At 47.1% G+C, this 18,813-nt stretch overlaps 1 protein-coding gene across 11 annotated transcripts in view; it reads right to left on the bottom strand.

The window, feature by feature from the left end:
- Nucleotide 1: 1 nt before the first annotated feature.
- Nucleotides 2-18,813, bottom strand: part of MARCHF8 (membrane associated ring-CH-type finger 8) — a 112,568-nt gene continuing 93,756 nt past the window's right edge. For 6 of the 11 annotated variants that reach the window (XM_082339499.1, XM_082339497.1, XM_082339493.1 and 3 more), the window contains 5 exons: nt 8,787-8,869; nt 7,710-8,555; nt 6,092-6,272; nt 4,002-4,149; nt 2-3,586 (listed from right to left, as the gene is read on the bottom strand). In XM_082339499.1, the coding sequence (XP_082195625.1) occupies nt 3,282-3,586; nt 4,002-4,149; nt 6,092-6,272; nt 7,710-8,555; nt 8,787-8,869 (1,563 nt within the window). In that variant the 3' untranslated portion in view covers nt 2-3,281. The remainder of the gene's footprint in view (nt 3,587-4,001; nt 4,150-6,091; nt 6,273-7,709; nt 8,556-8,786; nt 8,870-18,813) is intronic. The other 5 variants (XM_082339494.1, XM_082339495.1, XR_014230939.1 and 2 more) reach the window with 4 other exon arrangements.

The following is an 18,813-nucleotide window of genomic DNA, read 5'->3' as shown; positions in this document are numbered from 1 at the left end:
ATGCCAGTGTAAATTTGGTCTTTATTAACAATCAACCTCCTACAAACACTGCATCTAAATAGGTGATGAGTTGCACAATTACTTCCAAAACAAAGACAAATGCTTTTACTTCCCTGTGTTTCAGTCTTTCCTTGGACTAGAGATGGAAGCTGCATATTTCAAATCAGATCCAAGAGGGGAAGTATCTCAAATGCGTATTTGCATTAGGCCAAATCCACACTGTCGTGGATCTTTACACCCTGCCGTGCCCAGTCCTCCTCCAGCTCTGCAGCCGACCACCAGGCAGCACAGGCAGCTCGAACCCGTGCAGGCCTTAGCTGAGGCTCCTGAACGGGCCCAACTGCCTGGGGTCTGTATGTCTGTAGCCAGGTAGGGCACACCCGCAGGTTTTGAAACTGGACCCATAAGATTGAAAAGAGTGGATGGAAGCAAAAAAGGAAGTGACATTAGGGGCCTGTGGTAGGAAGAGGTCTTTCACGATTTTCAGGAAAATCTTAAAATAAACCCAAGCACAAAAGCCCTTCAGTTGAACTATAATTTGAGGGGAAACAGAGGCCAAATCAGAGATGGCTGGCTGGCGACACCCCTGAGGCTGCTTCCCTCTCCCCCTTGCCTGGCCTACAAATATCAGCCCCCCTGGCCCTGAGACCTGCAAGCTCATTCCATGTTTCTATATAGTTCAGCCAAGTGTCATCTTCTCACTAAAGCCAGGTGCAAAATGATGAGGAAATGGGGACTAATTAAGCCCCCTGACACAGACTAAAGGAATGCCTGGCAGATCCACAGCTCCCACTAGGTGGCAGCACAGCCCAACCTTGGCAGGGCTTCACACTCACCGTTAGTCCCTTCGGGGAAGAGATTAGCCCTGGGACTCAGTAGGGGGCAGAGGTGCTCAACAGAACCTGCGAGGAAAGAGAAAGGCAACCGGGTAGCTGTGTGCCACCTCAGGAGAGAAAAGAAGGACATGGGGCTGACTGTCCACAGGCAGAGGCTTTTAGGAGCTTGGCTGGAGGTGACGAGATGGTGTTTAGGCCCTTCCTAAGAAGAAGTGACAGGGCTTCCCGCGAGAGTCTGGTTGGGCATGGGAGCAACACAACAGTCATGGTTATAAAGGCACCTCTGCCATAGAGGGTGCCAGGCACACTGGGTGGGCTGCCCTGGGGCTGCGCCACCTAAGCACACTCTCCTCTCTATAGAAAGTCTCAGTGCTTTTCAAGTCCAGCATAAGGGGTTCCACCGGGGGGAAAGGGAAAGATTCCCACTTAAAAATCTATCCCAGTCTTCCCCTGACCACTCATCCGCCGTTAGAGGGTCAAGGGGCCTTGCCCAGGCAGTTCCTAAGGGGCACAGGCAGGGCTGACCTGGGATTCTCCTGAGTGGACAGTCTGTAGCTGCTTGGTGTCCCCAGGCTGAGAAGGGGTGTAGGTAATTGCACTTTGGGGCACAGTGAGCACAGGCACGGGCTGGATGTGCCCTGGGAGACAGAGAGGGCCGGCTGACTTATTTCCAGGGATGGGCTACAACTGGACAGCAGCTGCCAGACCAGAGACGCCATGGCAGGGCAAAGCCCTCCTCCAGAGCTTAAAGATCCTTCAGCCTCCTCCTGGCTTTCAAAACAAACCATGGGGCTTCTACTCTGAAATGGAAAGCAATCATCTTCTGTTTGCTTCCTCCTCTTAACAGCTGGATGAAGCAACTAAGGCTCGGAGGATGGCGGGCAGGACCCCCAGGCATCTCACCCCAGATGCTCATCTGCAGAGCTTCCTGGAGAGTAAGTATCCGGGCATACCTAACTTACACCGCAGAACCCCCTGGCCTATTTTCCTGGAGTTGACTCTTATTTGCCTGGCATGATGAAACTGGTCTTTAGAAACAGAATTTTAAGCAGACCTTTTTAAAAGGACAAAGGCCATCTGATGGTAGTAATTTTGGTTTTGTTTTATGAAAAATGGTACAGGAGATAATCCCTGATGACAGAATGGACTGATAGCAGGGCCAGGGGCCCCTAAAGGATCCTCTCTGTTCAGTCCAGTTAAGGCGACAAATGGGCAGGGGAGTGGCTGGGATCAGGGACACAGTGGACCAGGGCAGTTTGCTGCTCACTCCTGGCCCTCACCCCAGAGCCAGCCCGTCTGCCTCTCTGCCCTGGGCAGTGATCCACAGAATGTGCCGGGAGCAGGGGCTGGCTGAGTGGCAGGCACCCAGGAGCACCTGCAGTGTGCACGCCCCAGACCAGGGCGATGCAATGCCTACTCCATCAGTGTGAAGCCAGCACAAACTGGAGAGGTTTGTCTTTAAAGGAATAGTTTTTAAATATTCAGTTTTGTTCTAATTACTCACTTCTTTTCATTTAGATCTCATGAACCCTTCTTCCAGGCTGACCGAAAAAAAAGAAACATTCAGGGCAGCCCTATGACATGAAGACTTGTCATAAAACAGGCTCAAAACCACAGGAATTACGCTCGAATTGCCATTTAGCATCCATTAATTCCCATAAGGTGTTACGAAAAAGCCTCAGACCTGTTTGTCCTGCTTTAGAGTCACAAGTCCCTTTTATGGACACAGAGTAGATGTCACATTTCTTAGCATATATAAGGCAAAAAGGGCTTTAGATCTATTATAATGTGAAAGAGATAATCAGGGTCATGAAGGGAAGGTTTCTAAATGAGACGTCCTTTTAAATGTCAATCCCATGGGACACACATATTACAAAATACAGATTCTCTTTTTGTAAAGTGCTTTGCTTTGCTTAGTGAATCACTCACCACCACGCACAGAGCACCACGGCCCGTCTGCTCAGGAACTGTCAGTGGCGGCCTCCCCGCGCTCTGCTTGGTGAGGGGGAAGCCTCTCCTCATGGCTAGATGTTCCCAACACTCCACTCCAGAGGGTCGGTGAGGGGACCTGCCAACTGGAAGAGGCGCATCAGGGCCCAGGCGCTACCAGCTCCTGCTCTAACCTCAGGTTTGGCATCTTATTCTCTCATTCTGCTCAAGACTACAGGCCAGAACCCAGCCAGCGCCCCATCACGGTGTTACGGGCTCTTCCAACTTCCCTTCCTGTAGACACGCTGGCGGAAGCAGAACCCAGCCGTGCACAGCTGACGTGAGGGTTTTCCAGGAGAGTCACTAAGGAGGGTTTAGAAAAAGAGAAGCCATTAAAAATAGTCACCTGCCCAGTCTATGCTATTAAAGGACATAAGAAAATGTACACAATTGGCAGTAAACAATTTCCTTCAGCTGTTCGCAGATGTCCAGGAGAACTACACACCCTCCACATCATCAGATGTGAACGATCTCTGCTCCAGTGTCTTCAGGTTCTGTGCAACAAGAAGAGTTTGTGTCGGAATGACAGATTCCACGTCCATCTTTATTTTCAAAGTTGGGCTCTGTTAGTGCAGATTTTTCAAAAATATTCTTTTTGCTTGTTTCTGGACAGTTTTGGACATAGATTACTCTGTTATAAGCCTTGAGTCTCTTCCATAATTGTACATACACTTTGCACTGAACGTACATAAAAAGAAGTCCACCAGTAAAGCCGATGGCCACAACCACCAATTTAGTCCAAAAGGGCCACTCTAGGATTCCTGGAAGGGAAAAAACCCGGTTAGCCTATCAGCCGACCTTATTTAAGATGTGAAGTAAATAAAACACAATTTCTGAACTTCCCATAACCATGGATTCTTAACTCATCGAATCTTGCTTCGCTGGAGGAGGAGTGGAAGAGCATATCCACTGCCTTTTATCCTGCTCTTCCAGGGGGCATTCGTGGAGATTCTCTCTCTCCATGATTTGATCTCTCCTGACTGGGTTTTCAAAACTACCACCACAGCAAAAGAAACATCCAAAAAGGATGCGTGGTGCCTCATAATTGATGCCTCCTTCCAGAAGCCCAGACATTTGAGGTCTGACTTGAAAATCAACCTGGAATCACATCCCAATCCTAAGACCCACTGTGCCATCCAGGATCTCCTGGGTGCACCTTTCATTCTGAGCACATACCTGTTGCCTGCCCCTGCTTGATCTCCTCAGCAGTGCGGTCGATGAGCACGTACAAGGACCAGACCACACAGGTGATGGCGATGATGTGGAACGTCACGGAGCACATGATCTTCCTGCGCTCGCTGGCTGTCATCTGCAGCTTCTCCCACTGGAAAGACAACACGCAGAGCGTAAGACTCAGGCTCATGGGCGTAAAGCGCTACGATGGGGTGAGAGCTTTGTTGATGGTTAAGACTGGCTTCCCTCCTCCCTCCCCCTTTCCCAAGCTAGATGAATTTCCCCAAACACCCAGAGTCGCTCCCTTTAAACCATGTGGCATCAACCAGGTACCAGGCACTGGTATTCTGTCCACATCCAACTTTCTAGGCAATGAAGAGAAGCTGGGATCAAGATGAGCTATGAACCACCACCAGCAATCCCCTGGCTGCTTATTCTGGCAAAGCAGGCATTCAGTGGCTTTGATACAAGACTTTATGGTTTTGGTCCTGATGAAAACAGCACATTGGCCCAAGACCCAGGTGGCACACTTTAAGTTTCCGTGACTTGCTGACTGGCATGAGTGAGGGGAAGAAGGGGGTTGATGACACCACAACACACTAGCAGATGGGTCACACTGTGTCGTGAAGGTGATGGTGGAGGGCGCTCACTCTTTGGTCCTCTGCTACATTGGCAGCAACACTGTGAAATCGATGCTAAGAGTTCCTGGTACAAGCAGTCTGTCCCATCTCCTCTAGGAGCTCATTAATTTACTCCAAATAGCCAGATTTTCTTTTTCATTTACTGGTTTCCGAATCAGAAGAAAACACATAGAGGTAGAGAAAAAGAACAAGTGTAAACACTGCATATCCTCTGCCAGTCCTACTCACAACCTTTCCAGGTGGTTCTATGCAGGATAAGCTGAAAGTAGAGCCTTCATGGACTATCTATATTGGTCAAAGTGCCATAAGACTCACTTGAGCGATCAGCATAGAGTAGGTGCCCAAAAAACAGTAAGGCTTTTATGGGACAAAACATTTTTTAAGTAGTTTGCGCCTGCCTTCCCTAACATCCAGATTTGTTTCTGTTATGGTGTGACACAGTATCTTCATCTGGCTTCCCTCCTAAAATGTCCCCCTGATTTTCTAAGACACATTCAGTTCAAGCCTTTCACACTCCCCTGAAATGCTCACCCTACCTTTGCGGTGGATGCTTTTCTCCAGAGACAATCTGACCTCTCTAGAGTCCTTTCACTTCCCCTCTAAATCCTACTGATCTTTCAAGAACTGTTTCAACACCAAACATTCTATGATGCTACCACCACTCTGCTTCCCCAGAGCTCCGACCCACAATGAATACTTCCTTCTGTGAATATCTGATACGAGCGATCACCACAGAAGTTAGCATTGAATTGGCATGTTGGTGCTGTTACCTGATTATGTAATTCCCCTTGCAATTTATGAGTTTTGAGATAAGAACAAACCTTTTATTCTTCCAAACAAAACCTCTCCATACTCTGGGCACACAGACACATTGAACGGCCAGTGTTTACACAGGAGGGGAGCACCGGATGAGGCTCCTTTCAGAGGAAGCAAGGACATGGGACCTGAAGAGAGCTGTGTGGCATGTAATGCCTGTGGTTCCTTTCTTTTCCCATCTGCCCTCACTTCCCATCTAGCAAACACTTGTCACAGGTATATAGAAATAAATTTACCATGTTATGCTGTTCTTTGTGCTGGGGAGAGATACTAATCTCCACTATATGGACCTAATTAGAGGCAAAGCATGAAGAGTTAATACATACAAAGTTTAATGCTGACTAAGATGTCACAAAACACTCTGTGGTCAAGGGCCAAATGACTGATACAGACAAGCAGGCAGACTTAGTTTTAAGGAAAAAGAAAACGTCATATGACTGAATGGACAGAAAGAGCTTCTTACTGAGAGGAGGGGCTTGGAAATCAGTACCAGAAACATGCATGTACACACCAGCCCCCACTTCTTAAAGGAGTGAACACAAGCCAACTGTGGCTCCACCCAGTCCCAGGTGCTGACCCTTCTGGGTGCTCATCTCAGTGAAGCTAAAGTACTTCCGAGGGTGGCCTCGCACATACTTTTCTCAGAGGCTTCAGCTTGGTCTCCATGATGAACTCGTACTTGCACAGCTCACAGCAGCGTGTGTCGGAGCTCTTGATCCACTGCTGCAGGCAGGTCTGGTGCACAAAGTGGAGGCTCCCTGTGCAGTGGCAGGGTGTGATCAGAGGGCTCTCGTCATCCCCTTCACAGTGACAGATCCTGTGGCGGAAGGAAAGCCAGTCATTACAAGGAGGGCCACACAACAGGGAAGACGACGCTCCAGTGGAAGGTCAGTCCCCCCAAGGAAAACGTTCAGAAACAAACATCACAAAATGACTATAAGCACGAAAACATACAAACACAAATGAAAACAATTACTACAAACTAAAAATTTCTAGCTTACCGCACCAACATGGAAAGTCTGGATGGCATTTGGCATCAGAGAGGAAAAAATGATGTAAGAAATGACAAAGCAGTCATTTTGGGTAAGACTTAAGAACTTCACTAAAAGATGAATTTAAGGCAACATGGAAACATCTTCCAGAACTTATGTGATGTTAAAATAATTAGAGGTAAAACTTCTGTGTAAAACAAAACCAGCACTCTACCTTTCAAAAATACCAGTGACTTGAAAAGATGATGAACTTTGCTTGCTAGCTATAATCACCGACCTCACCTTCACACACCACAACTACATATTTCTGTCCTCTCTCAGAGAGTAAACAGAGAAACCACAGTGCTTCTCCTGGACCTGAAAAACTATTATAAGATGCTGCAATTTCATTTCTTTTTTCAGGACCACTCATAGCAATAAGTGAGAAATTTAAATCATTCATTATTTCTAAGGGTGCATGCAACAGGACGTAGCTACTAACCTCAAGGAACTTAACAGATTTTGAGAAACAGAAAGGTCTTTTCCAGCAGCTGGAGAGCAGGTAGGGACACCTGGCCTGAAAGGAACTGGGCTCTGGCCCAGGCCAGGCTCTCGGCTGTTTGTTTCTGTGAGATGGGTTTCTGATCCAGTTGTTAAAAGAAATGGTAAGAGCTGATCCTGAGGAGGGGCCACTGGGGAAAAGTTAGAATGGGGAAGGCCTAAGAGTAGTGGCAAAAATGAATTCTGAAAGCTTTTGGAGGCCTGACAAGGATGCTGCACCCGGGAAGATAAAAGTGGAGTTAGGACCTGGGCAGAAGTGGCTGCATCCAAGTTAAAAGGAAGGAAGGAAGGAGCTGCTGAAGAGCAGTCCTTCCCCATGCACATCGTGTTGCAGGTGGAGCGATGGGTAAAAACGAGGTCGAGAGGGGAAGCCAATGCTTAACATCTAGACCATCAAGCTGGAAGACTGGAGGTACTATTTTCTTTCTTCCACTTTCCTCATGCAAAAGCTACTTATTTTTAGTTGAGAAGAGTCAGCTTGGCCTTTAATATGTGTAGCTTCTTCCTCTTTTATCATTTATGAAACTACCTTGGGACCCATGTCATAAAAATGGGTTTTTCAAATGATACCAATAATCTATTCTGGAGAAAACTACTTACTGATCTGTAATTGTGTACAACTGCCTATTCATTTTCCTGAAACTTCACATATTAAAGCAAGATGAGGCCATGGAGGTGTGGGGAGCAGAGAGGGTCAGAATGGTGGTTCTTGGCAAACCAACCTGCAGGCATCCCCTGATGTGGACACGGGAGAGATGGGGGGGCCCTTTTCAGAGAGAGGGGAAGGACCATCCAGGTCACTGTCCTTTTCCGCCGAGCAGATGGGCGCCCGCAGGACCCTGCTCTTCGGTTTTGCGGATGTGCTGTCCTCAAAGACGTCATCATCTCCCGTTTCGTCGGAGCAGAAGCCCGCGCTCCCGGCCGGCCCGCTGGAGGACTTGGCGGGGTGCGGGCCGGCAGCGCAGCTCTCCAGCTCGTGGAACCAGTGCAGGCTGCTGGTGCTCAAGCTGTGTGACAGCGAGAACAGGTACCGGAGCAGCCGCCGGCTTCTGGACACGGCCTCGCCATCTGCCTTCTCGTCCAGAAGCAGGACGTGCATGCCCCCCTTGCCGGCTCCCGCCTCTGAGGCCGCTGAACGATTGGCGGAAAGGGATGAAACACAAGAATGTTTGGAACTGCCAAGAGGTTTGCGATTCAGTGTTCTTTTTTCTTTCTGGTGGAACCTGTTAATACTGAGACACGGGTCTTGAGGGAGTATCAGTTTCCCTTCAGAGCAAGTTCTCTCCGCATAGTCAAAACTTTCCAAAGCATCCTGGGCCTTCTCACCCACATCATTCAGGGATTTTGAGAACTTTAGTGTTCTTCTGGCTTTGGTATTCTTAGCAGGCTTCAAGGCCTGGACCCACTCTGAGCCATGGGAATTTCTCTTTGATGCCTGCACTGTGTCTTGACAGACAACTGTCACAGTGAGCCCTTGTGTCAGAGAACTCTGGCAGGGAGGAGCTTTCAAGACAACAGCAGACTGCACGGGACTGTGGTGACAACACTCAGAAAACACTGCACTGGAACTGCACGCAGAAAACAGTGGAATAAAAGCACAGAAAGTAAAAACAATTTTAAAAGAGAATAGACATCAAAGTGAAGAAATGAGACTTGCGTGGTACCTGGTGAGCAAACAGCACGTAAAACCAGGTTGACTGTTTAGAGCAGAGGCATATGGAGAATCAAGAACCTGCAGACATGAACGCTCATTCCTGAGATGCACATGAACCACCGTAGCGTGTGAAGCAGAGCATTACCTGCAGATGTCCTGATTGGAGGGCGTGACAGAAGTGCGAGAGAAGGCGGACACTGGAGCGGATGCCACTGAAGAGCCCCCAGCCTGCAACAACACACCTCCAGTCAGTTTTCAGGAAAAGCCAGGGGACTGCAAACACCACTTCCTTGTGAATGGCAATGGGTGTGCCGTTGCCCATCGCTCAGTGAATAGCACGTATTAGGTCCCTACGAGCCAAGGTAAGAACAAACCAAGCAGCACTCTTCTTTTCTCAGATGAAGGTAAAAGTGTAGCCAAGAAATATTTGAGACTCTGGAACAGCACCATCAACCTCCTCTATATTCAGTGGTCATTTATCTTCTAAGCATCTAAACTTAATTAGTTCATACATAAGTCAAGAAACCAAGTACCGTAAGGTACACGCAAATGCAAAAGAAACATGAAGCACCTTCCCTGCCAGCCTTGCTTCTCCCACCCAGCACTCTTTAACCTGGTACCTGGGATCATCCTCGTCGAGGTTGGCAGAATGTGAGAGCCACTCCTCCCTCAACCCCTGGCAGTTGGTCCACGAACCCTCACTACCCTGCCAGCGCTCTTTATACAAAGGGGAGACTACCTGAGCACAGGGCCACCAACCCAGAGCTCAACCCCGGGCCCAGGAGGGGGCTGAGCACAGAATGCTCCCAAGTCCTAATCTTGGGATTGTGTATTGAGAAAATTATCAAGAACATGTAAATGTGGAAGAAAGTATAGCAAGAGGTCATGAGATAGAGCAGGGGCTCTGAGGGGTCGTGAACAAGCCAAAATTAGAGAGAAGTCTGGGAGGGTGAGAAAGTACCACGGTGGGAAGAGAAGTGGAGGAGAGAAATAGGATCAGGGAGCACAGCTGGGCTGAGGATGCACGACCACCACTAGAGGGTCCCCCAGCCTCCCACTCCAGCCTCTGTGGGGCCCTTGCCAGGCCTCATCAAGACTGACTCCTGAGATTCCACGGCCCTCACAGCACCCTGTGTGTTCTTCCCCGCTTAGGACAGTTATCCTGAGGGACAACTCAAGGGCCACGGGAAGACAGTACTGTGAGTCTGTCATCAAGAGCAAGCTGACCTCTCCTCCCTACCCTCCCCAGGCCCACTCCAGTGGCCCTCAGCCCTGCTTCTTGATTCTGGAGAGCCCATCTGGCCACTATTCCCCGGCTGGGGCCTAGCGCCCACTCTTGCTCAGTGCCAACCCCAGGATGTACTCTCATCCTGGCACTCCAGCTGTGGGACCACGGACTTGCATCAGCCACCAGGACAGCTCTCCCCACCTTGCCTCTCCAGCGAATACATCAGCCTGGGAAGAGCCAGACAGAACTGGCACTCTGACTGAGGTGTCCACTGGACGGCTACTCCTGCTCCCCAGCACGGGGATGATACATCATTTTAAACCCAGCTCAACCTAAAGCAACTTGATCCAAGAAGTTACATGGTATCATGCTACATGTATATGCTAAAATTATGCAGCATTACTCAATGAGCACATCTTCTGAGTCACCAAAGAATCCACAGTTACTTTCTAAGTGAATGTGCATGTGAACGTTGGGTATATTCTCCATAAAAGCATTGCTGGTCAAAGTTCTTAAGAATCTAAAGTTTATTTGCAGCCACGAAAATGACATCCCTCCAATAACCTTGCACTACTTGGTCATGATTCCTTCTAAAACAAATTGTGTGTGTGTTGGGGGGCGGTGGTCTCAATATTATGCTGCTACGTTCCCACTGCACGAGCTACCCACCCTCCTCTGCTTTCTCCTGTGCCCTCCTCCAGGGCGGCCATCACGGGCTCCTCTGTCTATTCTCCTGAGATGAGCACACAGGGCCTTTACTGTTAGTCACTGCACAGAGGCAGGCTGAGGAGAGCCACACTAATGTCCCCAGCTCCTACAGTCAGCCTGGTCTCTGATGTTCAGCCCTAGCCCCACTCTGAGATGGGGAGCCTTCTTGAACTTCTTGCTCCCTTCTTTAACTTGTGAGGGTGACCAGCAGTTCTGTTCAGCATCCATAGGCAAGGCCACAAGCTGGTCATGGTGTAGAAAAGTGAGCGTCGTCACCATGCCTCCCCAAGTAGACCTGGGAGGAAGGGAGGACGGGAATGTAGGTTCACGTCCTTGTCCCTCACTGCTAAGAGGTCAGCTCTCCTTCCTCTTGGTTGCTGGCTCAAGCTTAGTCGCTTGGACTGAGGTACAGAAGGAAGCGCCCTCCCCACGTGAGGAAGGGAAAAGTATACTGCTCACCAAGAAGACGGGGGCAATACCTAGTTACCTCCCTCCTTGTTACATTCTAAGGACAGGAGCCTCTTGAAACCACACGTACTTTCCTGTATTCTGAAGGGAAGGCAAACCCTGTGAAAGGAAAATGGGGTCTTATCTGGAGAATGAGGCCCTCCCAGGATCAGTGTCTTTGAAAGGAGGCAGGTCTCAGATGGGAAGCTGAAACCAAGACAAAATGGCCTCTCACTCCTGTTCTGAACCTCAAGTAATTCATGTGAAAACGGGAAGTCCAGGGTGACGATCACATTATCACACATCCGTGATAGCAAGGCTCAGTGGTAGGAGGGAAGAGCCTCGGAGCAGAACAAAATCTGCATTGAGGAAGCAGCCGGACTATCCACACACTTGACATCTGCGATCCCTTCCCCATGAGGTTCCCAGCTCAGGTGTGTCACGGGGACTCACACAGAGTCGTGTCTGCACTTGCAGCAGACTGGCAGACCTGCGGGACGGCGGCAGCCCCGAGCCCCTGCTGTGTTTGGGAAACAGGAACAGCCTTGGCATCCTCTATCTGTGCTCCTGCCCTCACTTCATCCTCTCTGATCCCACAAAGAACATCACAAGACACTTTCAGCAGGTAATGTCCAAGCCTCGACAAGCCTCCCAATAACAGAGAAGAAGTCTCCCTTCTTCTTAGATCATGAGGTTACAAGGAAAATTTTAAAATCTACTTACTGTTGTTTTACATACATACAAACCAACAAATGCCTTATCCCGGCTCCTTCTCCTTAAGAGCGAGAAAATGAGCAAGATTCATGGGGCCATCACAGCCCCCGTAGAGGTCCCTTCTGTCACCAGCTAAAGAGGAGCACATGTTGAGAGTTCAGGACCAGTCCTCGCACAGAATGATCATCAAAGCACAGCGACAGCAACTTTAAAAAGCTTAACTTGTTGCTGGTATCAGGCCGAGTAAAATCTATCAACCTACCAAGGAGGATTTAAAAGACTGGCCTGATCAACAATGGCGACGACAAAATGAAGCCAAGAGCTTCAAACACAGTTCCAGGGTCCAACCAGGGAGGTCAAGGTAAGTCAAGGGGCTGGCAGTCCCCTCTCAGAGGCTCGGGCCAACAGCTCCCCAGCTCCTCCTGAGAGCAGGGGGCAGGGTGACATTCGGGAGGCCGTGCTGGCTCAAGGGAAAAGGAGACTCTCTGTGCCCCCCGCACAAAGCCGGAGAACACCCTCTCCCCTCCACGAGGATCAGACCACACAGGACTCCAGTTACTGATAAAAGGTGTAAATGTTCATAACGAGAAAATTCATATGTGTTGAGAAAACTTAAGCCCTCTGTTCCTGAAGTTCTTTGTTGGTTCTCAAACAAGAGACTTTCCGGTCATGAAAAAGAATGTAAAGCAATCTCACTACAAAAAAATTTTCGTAAAAATCCCCTTTTTAAGATGTTGTAATCAATTACGCCAAAACAAACCTCTGGATTCTGTCTAGGCCTAAATCCCAGTTGCTTTTATTTCTTAGGAATGAAAAGTTTGTTTTGCTGTCCTCAAGTCACTTAATGGTTGCCTTTCCTATCAACCCACTGTTTTAAATGATTTTATCAAGACTGCCAAAAACATAAGGAATAGAAAACTTTCCATATATCCCTGGTAGAAGCTGGCATGCTCCCACCTCTGTTTCCCTTCAAGAGAACTTACTGCCATTGGGAGGCCTGTCATAACAGACTCACCATGTAGAGTTCTCAGTCAGTCCGTGGCAGGAACTTACCAATTTGACACTGGAGGGGACCTTCCTCCCTGCAGGACACCAGCTGTACCTTCCGTAACCCTACCCTTCCCCGCTTGCTTTTTGCTTCACTTCCTTCCCTTGCTCCTTCCACTACGTTACTTTCCAACCTCCCTCTCAGCCACTTCCTCCTCCTCCTCTATTGCAAAACCCCACTGGGCCCTTTTTCATTTACCAGCAAAGCTACATTTAGAACATTTTGCTCCCTAACAACAGTGAATCAGCCCATCTGATCTTCATCAACAGGTATGGGGCCACAAGAAATGGTCTGGTTGGGCTTGTTTGCTTTTAAGCCAGAAGGAACTTGAGGAAGGACTAGAGAAGGAGGGCAAGATGCAAAGAGGGCTCGTGTTTACAACGGACCTCAAATTAGATTTATCAAATCAATGACTTAATCAAAAAATGGGAAAGGAAATACAGATGGCTCTAAAACATCAGAAGATGCTTGACCTCTCTCACAACAAGGAACACAAATTAAAGCTCCAATGAGAAATACCATCATCATCAACAACAAAAAGAGTTTTAAAAAAATCAAATACCCATGTTGGCAAAAGTATGGGGTAACAAGCATGCTTACACATTGCTGGTGGGAAAGCAACCTGGTAAACCTCCCTCCTAAGATGGCAATTTCGCTGAGAATTACAAATGCACGTGCACTTTGTCCCAGCAACTCTCCTTTTAGGAATTCATCCTCACACATATGCAGGAAGAGGTTTGTACAAAACTGTTTGTGGGAGCAAACGGGTGGCATAACCTCATTGCCCGTGGGCTCGTATCTGACTGAGTTAATACTGGTACAATGATAGAAAGGAAGGTGGGCAATCATTAAAAGAAGGGAAAGCTCATTATGTGCAGTAAGGGGTATATGGAGGGAGCAGGCAGAGACGAGAGCCACACCACGCATGCTGGCACGTGCAGACTATCTGTCAATGGCTCTCAATAGTGGTTTCCTGTGAAACACGGAAGGAGAGCAGGGACCCCGGGCAGGAGGGACACCGACTTTTCATGAAGACCCTTTCCAACCTTATACCACTTAACCATGAACAGGTATTTCCTAAACACAAATTTATTTTTAAAGTAACATGTGACTGAAAGTCTAAGAAGTACAATAAAACTGCACAACCAACTGTAATGATTTTCCAATTCTGGAAAAACTGGTAAAGAAATTGATTTCATGGGTCATGACCTACATTTTTAACAATGAAATAAAATAGATGTCAAAGTGCATCTGACATGATGATTAAGTCTTTGGGGGAATTTTTTCTTTCAGTTGTGTGTGTCAGTGAACTGAGTTTCAATGTAAAAACTATTTCTTACAAAGGATCACGGTCAACATAATTTGAAAGTCATTGCACTACTGTATTTCTACCAAAAAAACATACCAAACAAACAAAAGTATCAAAATAAGTAAAAGAAAAAGAAGATGGCTAAATCAAGAAAGCATGTTAGGGACTTCCCTGGTGGTCCAGTGGTTAAGACTTCTCCTCCAATGCAGGGGTTGAGGGTTCGATCCCTGGTCAGGGAGCTAAGATTCCACATGCCTCGCCGCCAAAAAAAAAAAAAAACCAAAACATAAAACAGAAGCAATATTGTAACAAATTCAATAAAGACTTTAAAAATAGTCCACATCAAAAAAAAATCTTAAAAAAAAAAAGAAAGCATGTTACATTGTCAGCACAGAGATTTTGAAAGTGAAGGGCTCTGACAGCTATCAAGAGAGAGGTTTTTCCTCTACAAAGATGGCATTTGCCACTTGTATTAGATTTTTATTACTATGTTAACAAATTACCACAAACTTAGTGGCTCAAAACCACAAATGTATCATGCGACAGACAGAGTGATAGGACCCTCTGCTCAGGGTCTCCCTTCTTTGTGGAGGCTCTGGGGAAGAATGCACTTCCACATTCATTCAGGTTGCTGGCAGAAGGCAGTTCCTAGCAGGTTTAGGACTGAGGACCTGTTTACTTGCTGGTTGTCAGCCAGGGGCTGCCTGCATTCCCCATCCATCCCTCCCCATCTTCAAGCCCACTCTTGCTTCCAATCTCTGCCACCAGCCAGAGAAAGCTCTCTGCCTTTATGAGCTCATGTGATTCCATTAATACAATGATCTCGTCAGCAATGTCTCATCATAGTGACAGGCTCTGGGCATCAGGGTGGGACACCTTTGGGGGGCCATTTAGAAATTCTGCTTACCAGACCACCTTACCTTTACTTTCTGCTCAGGAGGTTACTAAATGCTACCGCGCTCCTGCCCCCAAACCAAGAGAGAGTGACTGGGTCCTTACTGCTGCTCAGCAGGCCTGACTTCATATAATACAGCCAAATAGAGTCTCACTTGGTGTTTAGACACTGCAATGTACAGACTGAGACTGCGTTTCAGCAAACCTTCTGCTTAGCGCAGAATTTCCTCTGTGAAAAGAAATGCTTCATTAAGAGAGATTCTGATTTCTAAAAATAAACACCCAGTTGTATTCAACTTCCAAAATGACCTACAATTAAAGAGGAGAGGCCAGTTCTGTGGCTGCTCTGATACACACATGTTGACTCCTGATGAAGGGCTGGGCCAAGAACGAGCTTTCACAATAGCAAGTAATTGAAACTGACCGCTAAAAAAGTCAATATAAAATACGTACAACACAGAATTCATGGAGGAGAGTGTACAATAAAAACCACTGAATTCTAAAATGATTTCCATTATAAAGGACTCTCAGCTTTGTCTAGCGAGTAGCACCAACACTGAATTCTTTTCTTCGGTGCCCTTTTAGAGAGAGTTGGAATTACGTGAATAATAATATGTCCCCAGCATAATGAGGGGCATATGTCATAGCACTGCTACAGGGAAGACAACAGCTGAAGGGACTTTCTCATGGCTCATCTTACAAAGCAGGTCTTTAAGCTACTGTTGGGAATCTTGCAAACATAACTTGTTTTCAATAAATTACATTGAAGACAATGATTTCTGAGCAAAGATGGCTTCACATTCCCAGAAACTATAAGTGTAACCATATAAAGGCCCCCAAACCACCAGAAATACCATGGTGAAAGGGCTGGGTTTCTGAGTTATTTAGTACTCAAAAGGACCCTTTACTACTACAGACTTCCTTTAAATATTTAACTTTTTTTTAATAAATTTTTTAAAATAAATTTATTTATTTTATTTATTTATTTTTTGGTTGCATTGGGTCTTCGTTGCTGCGTGCGGGCTTTCTCTACTTGCGGTGAGCGGGGGCTACTCTTCATTGCGATGTGCAGGCTTCTCATTGCGGTGGCTTCTCTTGTTGAGAAGCACGGGCTCTAGGTGCACAGGCTCAGTAGTTGAGGCGCACAGGCTTAGCTGCTCCGCGGCATGTGGGATCTTCAAGGACCAGGGCTCGAACCCGTGTCCTCTGCATTGGCAGACAGATTCTTAACTACTGCGCCACCAGGGAAGTCCCTAAATATTTAACTTTTCAAATATAACTGAAATGCATTTTTATTTCCAATCATTCTTTGAGAAAATTCTGAGGTGGTAGCAAAAGCACTGGCTTTTGACTCCAAAGTCCTCAGTCTGTGTGTGTTCCGGGGTCACTCCACTAAGCACACCACCTCCCAAGGGCACACCACTTGGAGCAGGAATTTAATCATTTAAAAATCAGGTCAATAATCCACAGGGCTGCTATGAGGATCAAATAAAATCAGAGAGGCAGAAATGTGACACACACCATTCTTGGAACGTCTCCACTGCGAAGAAGGCTTCCAGGTGGACTACTACTGCTTGATGGTCTGCAGAGTAAACCTGCAGGTACATTTGTGATGAAATGCCCCCATTCCAACAGAGGCAACCGCTGCCCACTCACTGGCATGAGAAAAGTTTCTGCCCAGGCTACTCACCTGGCAGGTGAACCTTTGGCCTGGGAGAATGCGACTGACAAGGAACATGGGAGACGAGAAAGATGACCCCCAACTTAATGTTAAGGCTCTTCCTCTAAAGCCAAATGTGTTAGGTGACAAATGAAATCAGTAATCTCTTTAAGCACACGCCCTCCCCGACCCACAATCTAAAAGAATATTCAGAGACCTGCTCGAAACCCCTTTGCTGGCCCCAACGCCCCAAGCCCAGCCTCCCTCTCTGCTCTGCGACTCGGCGTTGGTCACCAAGCACTCCACACCCTCTTGCTCCTCCTGGGGATGCTCCCACACCCCACCCAACACAACTGGCCCTTCCTCAGGTTTCTCCTCAAAAAGGGCTTTTCACCCCTATTATTCATTGTCCTTGTACCCTGGTTCATTTCTTTCCTGGCACTTGTCAAGGTTTATAAAAAGATGTTACTGGAACAATATGTTCACCAAGAAGCTGCTACTGTTCAGCCTTGCACAGTGCCTAGCACACAGGAGGTGTTCAATGAACACTTGTTGAATAAATAAAACAAGGACACTCTGGAGTAACTGTGTCTCTTTTAATATGTCTAAAACAGAGGTTCTCAAACTTGTTGGTCTCAGGACCCCTTAACACGCTAAAAAAACGAAGGAGGCCCCCAAAGAGCCTCATTCTTATGTTTATGTGGGTTACATCAACCATATATTAGAAATTTTTAAAACACAAGACCACCAGCACACATTCCATTAGTGTCAGAGAGAAGATGCCATCTTGCATGCCACTCAGTCTCTGGAAATTCCACTGTACACCTGTGAGAGAATGAGAGTAATAAAAGCAAATAATGTCTTCGTATTATTATGAAACCGATTTTAACCTTCTCCCTCTCCCTGCCAGGAGATCCAGAAGCAAACTGAAAACTGCTGGTCTAGAGTTTCAGTCAAAAATTAAACTGTAACCAGTCAGAAGGTTAAAAAAAAAAAAAAAAGAAAATATGGTCAGTCAATCTTTATAAAAGGGGAGCCAAATAGCAAGACACTGACCATGGAGCTCCATCAGAACCCAAAGTGAAGCTACGTGGTGTTCATGACACACGTGAAGCAGGCTGTTACCACTTGATGCCATTCAACTCCACCAATTCATTCTCCTTGTTTCTACTGCATGAAAATAAGTATCTTGTCTTTGGGATAGTTGTTTTCTTCAGTATAAATTAAGAAAGGCACATTTGCCTTATACTTAACCCATAGGTCTGAGTAACCTAAGTCTGTCACTGGTTAACTCTGTATTCAGAAACAGAGAGAAGCAGGCCTTGGTCTTGACAATCACACCAAGGTGTGTGGCCAGCAAGCCACCATCCTAAGGCTGTATTTACATCTGACATGTGACATTCTGCTGTATCTCATTCCTACCTAATGGCAACGTTAACTAGAAAATATTCAAGAGCTCTAGGAGAGTCAATGCTCAAATTCATTGAGATTTGCTTGCCAAACAACAGAACAGCAATAATTTTAAGTGCTCATTAAACATGTCCAATCTGACTTCTACCCAGGAATACTTGATTAACCAGAGGCAGGCACATAATGTTCATGGTATCCGAATAAAATTATGCAGAGCTCTAAAATATTCTGCCAGGTACCAGTCTTCAGCAACTGCTGGAGCTTAGTGAACTTGCTTGGCTGCAGGGAGGAGGGCACCCATGCTCCAGGCTTCATGATGGATGTCCAGCTTGCCACTGCCATCACCCTGTAGGAAGCGCTGCCAATCATGAACTTGTTCAAGAAATTGTGTCACCTGGACCAAATCCAATTCCCCGGGTTGAATAAGAATGCTTCCCTCAGGGTAAACTAACTCCATGTCTGTGTGCTGCCCTTTCCCGCACATAAGCCTCCCTTGAGAGGTATCAGCAGAGGCTCAAGAAAGCCCACCCCCTCAGTGAACCTGGCCTAGGCCAATTCCTTGTATCTTAAAAAATTCCATTTGGACAAGGTGAGTTCAAGCCGCCTCGGGGAATTCTAACCTTCCTCTAAAGGGTTTTAGGTCAAAGCACAGTGGTCCTCACTGGAATGGTCCCAACCAACACAGCCCCAGGGTTTACAGGTACCTTGCAACTGGGTGGCCATGAGAGCCATCACTCCCAGTGACCAAGGCTGC

This window comes from Balaenoptera borealis (genome assembly GCF_965194805.1).
Source record: "Balaenoptera borealis genome assembly, chromosome: 10".
Lineage (NCBI taxonomy): Eukaryota > Metazoa > Chordata > Mammalia > Artiodactyla > Balaenopteridae > Balaenoptera > Balaenoptera borealis.
This window is presented reverse-complemented; position numbering and strand designations above follow the sequence as displayed.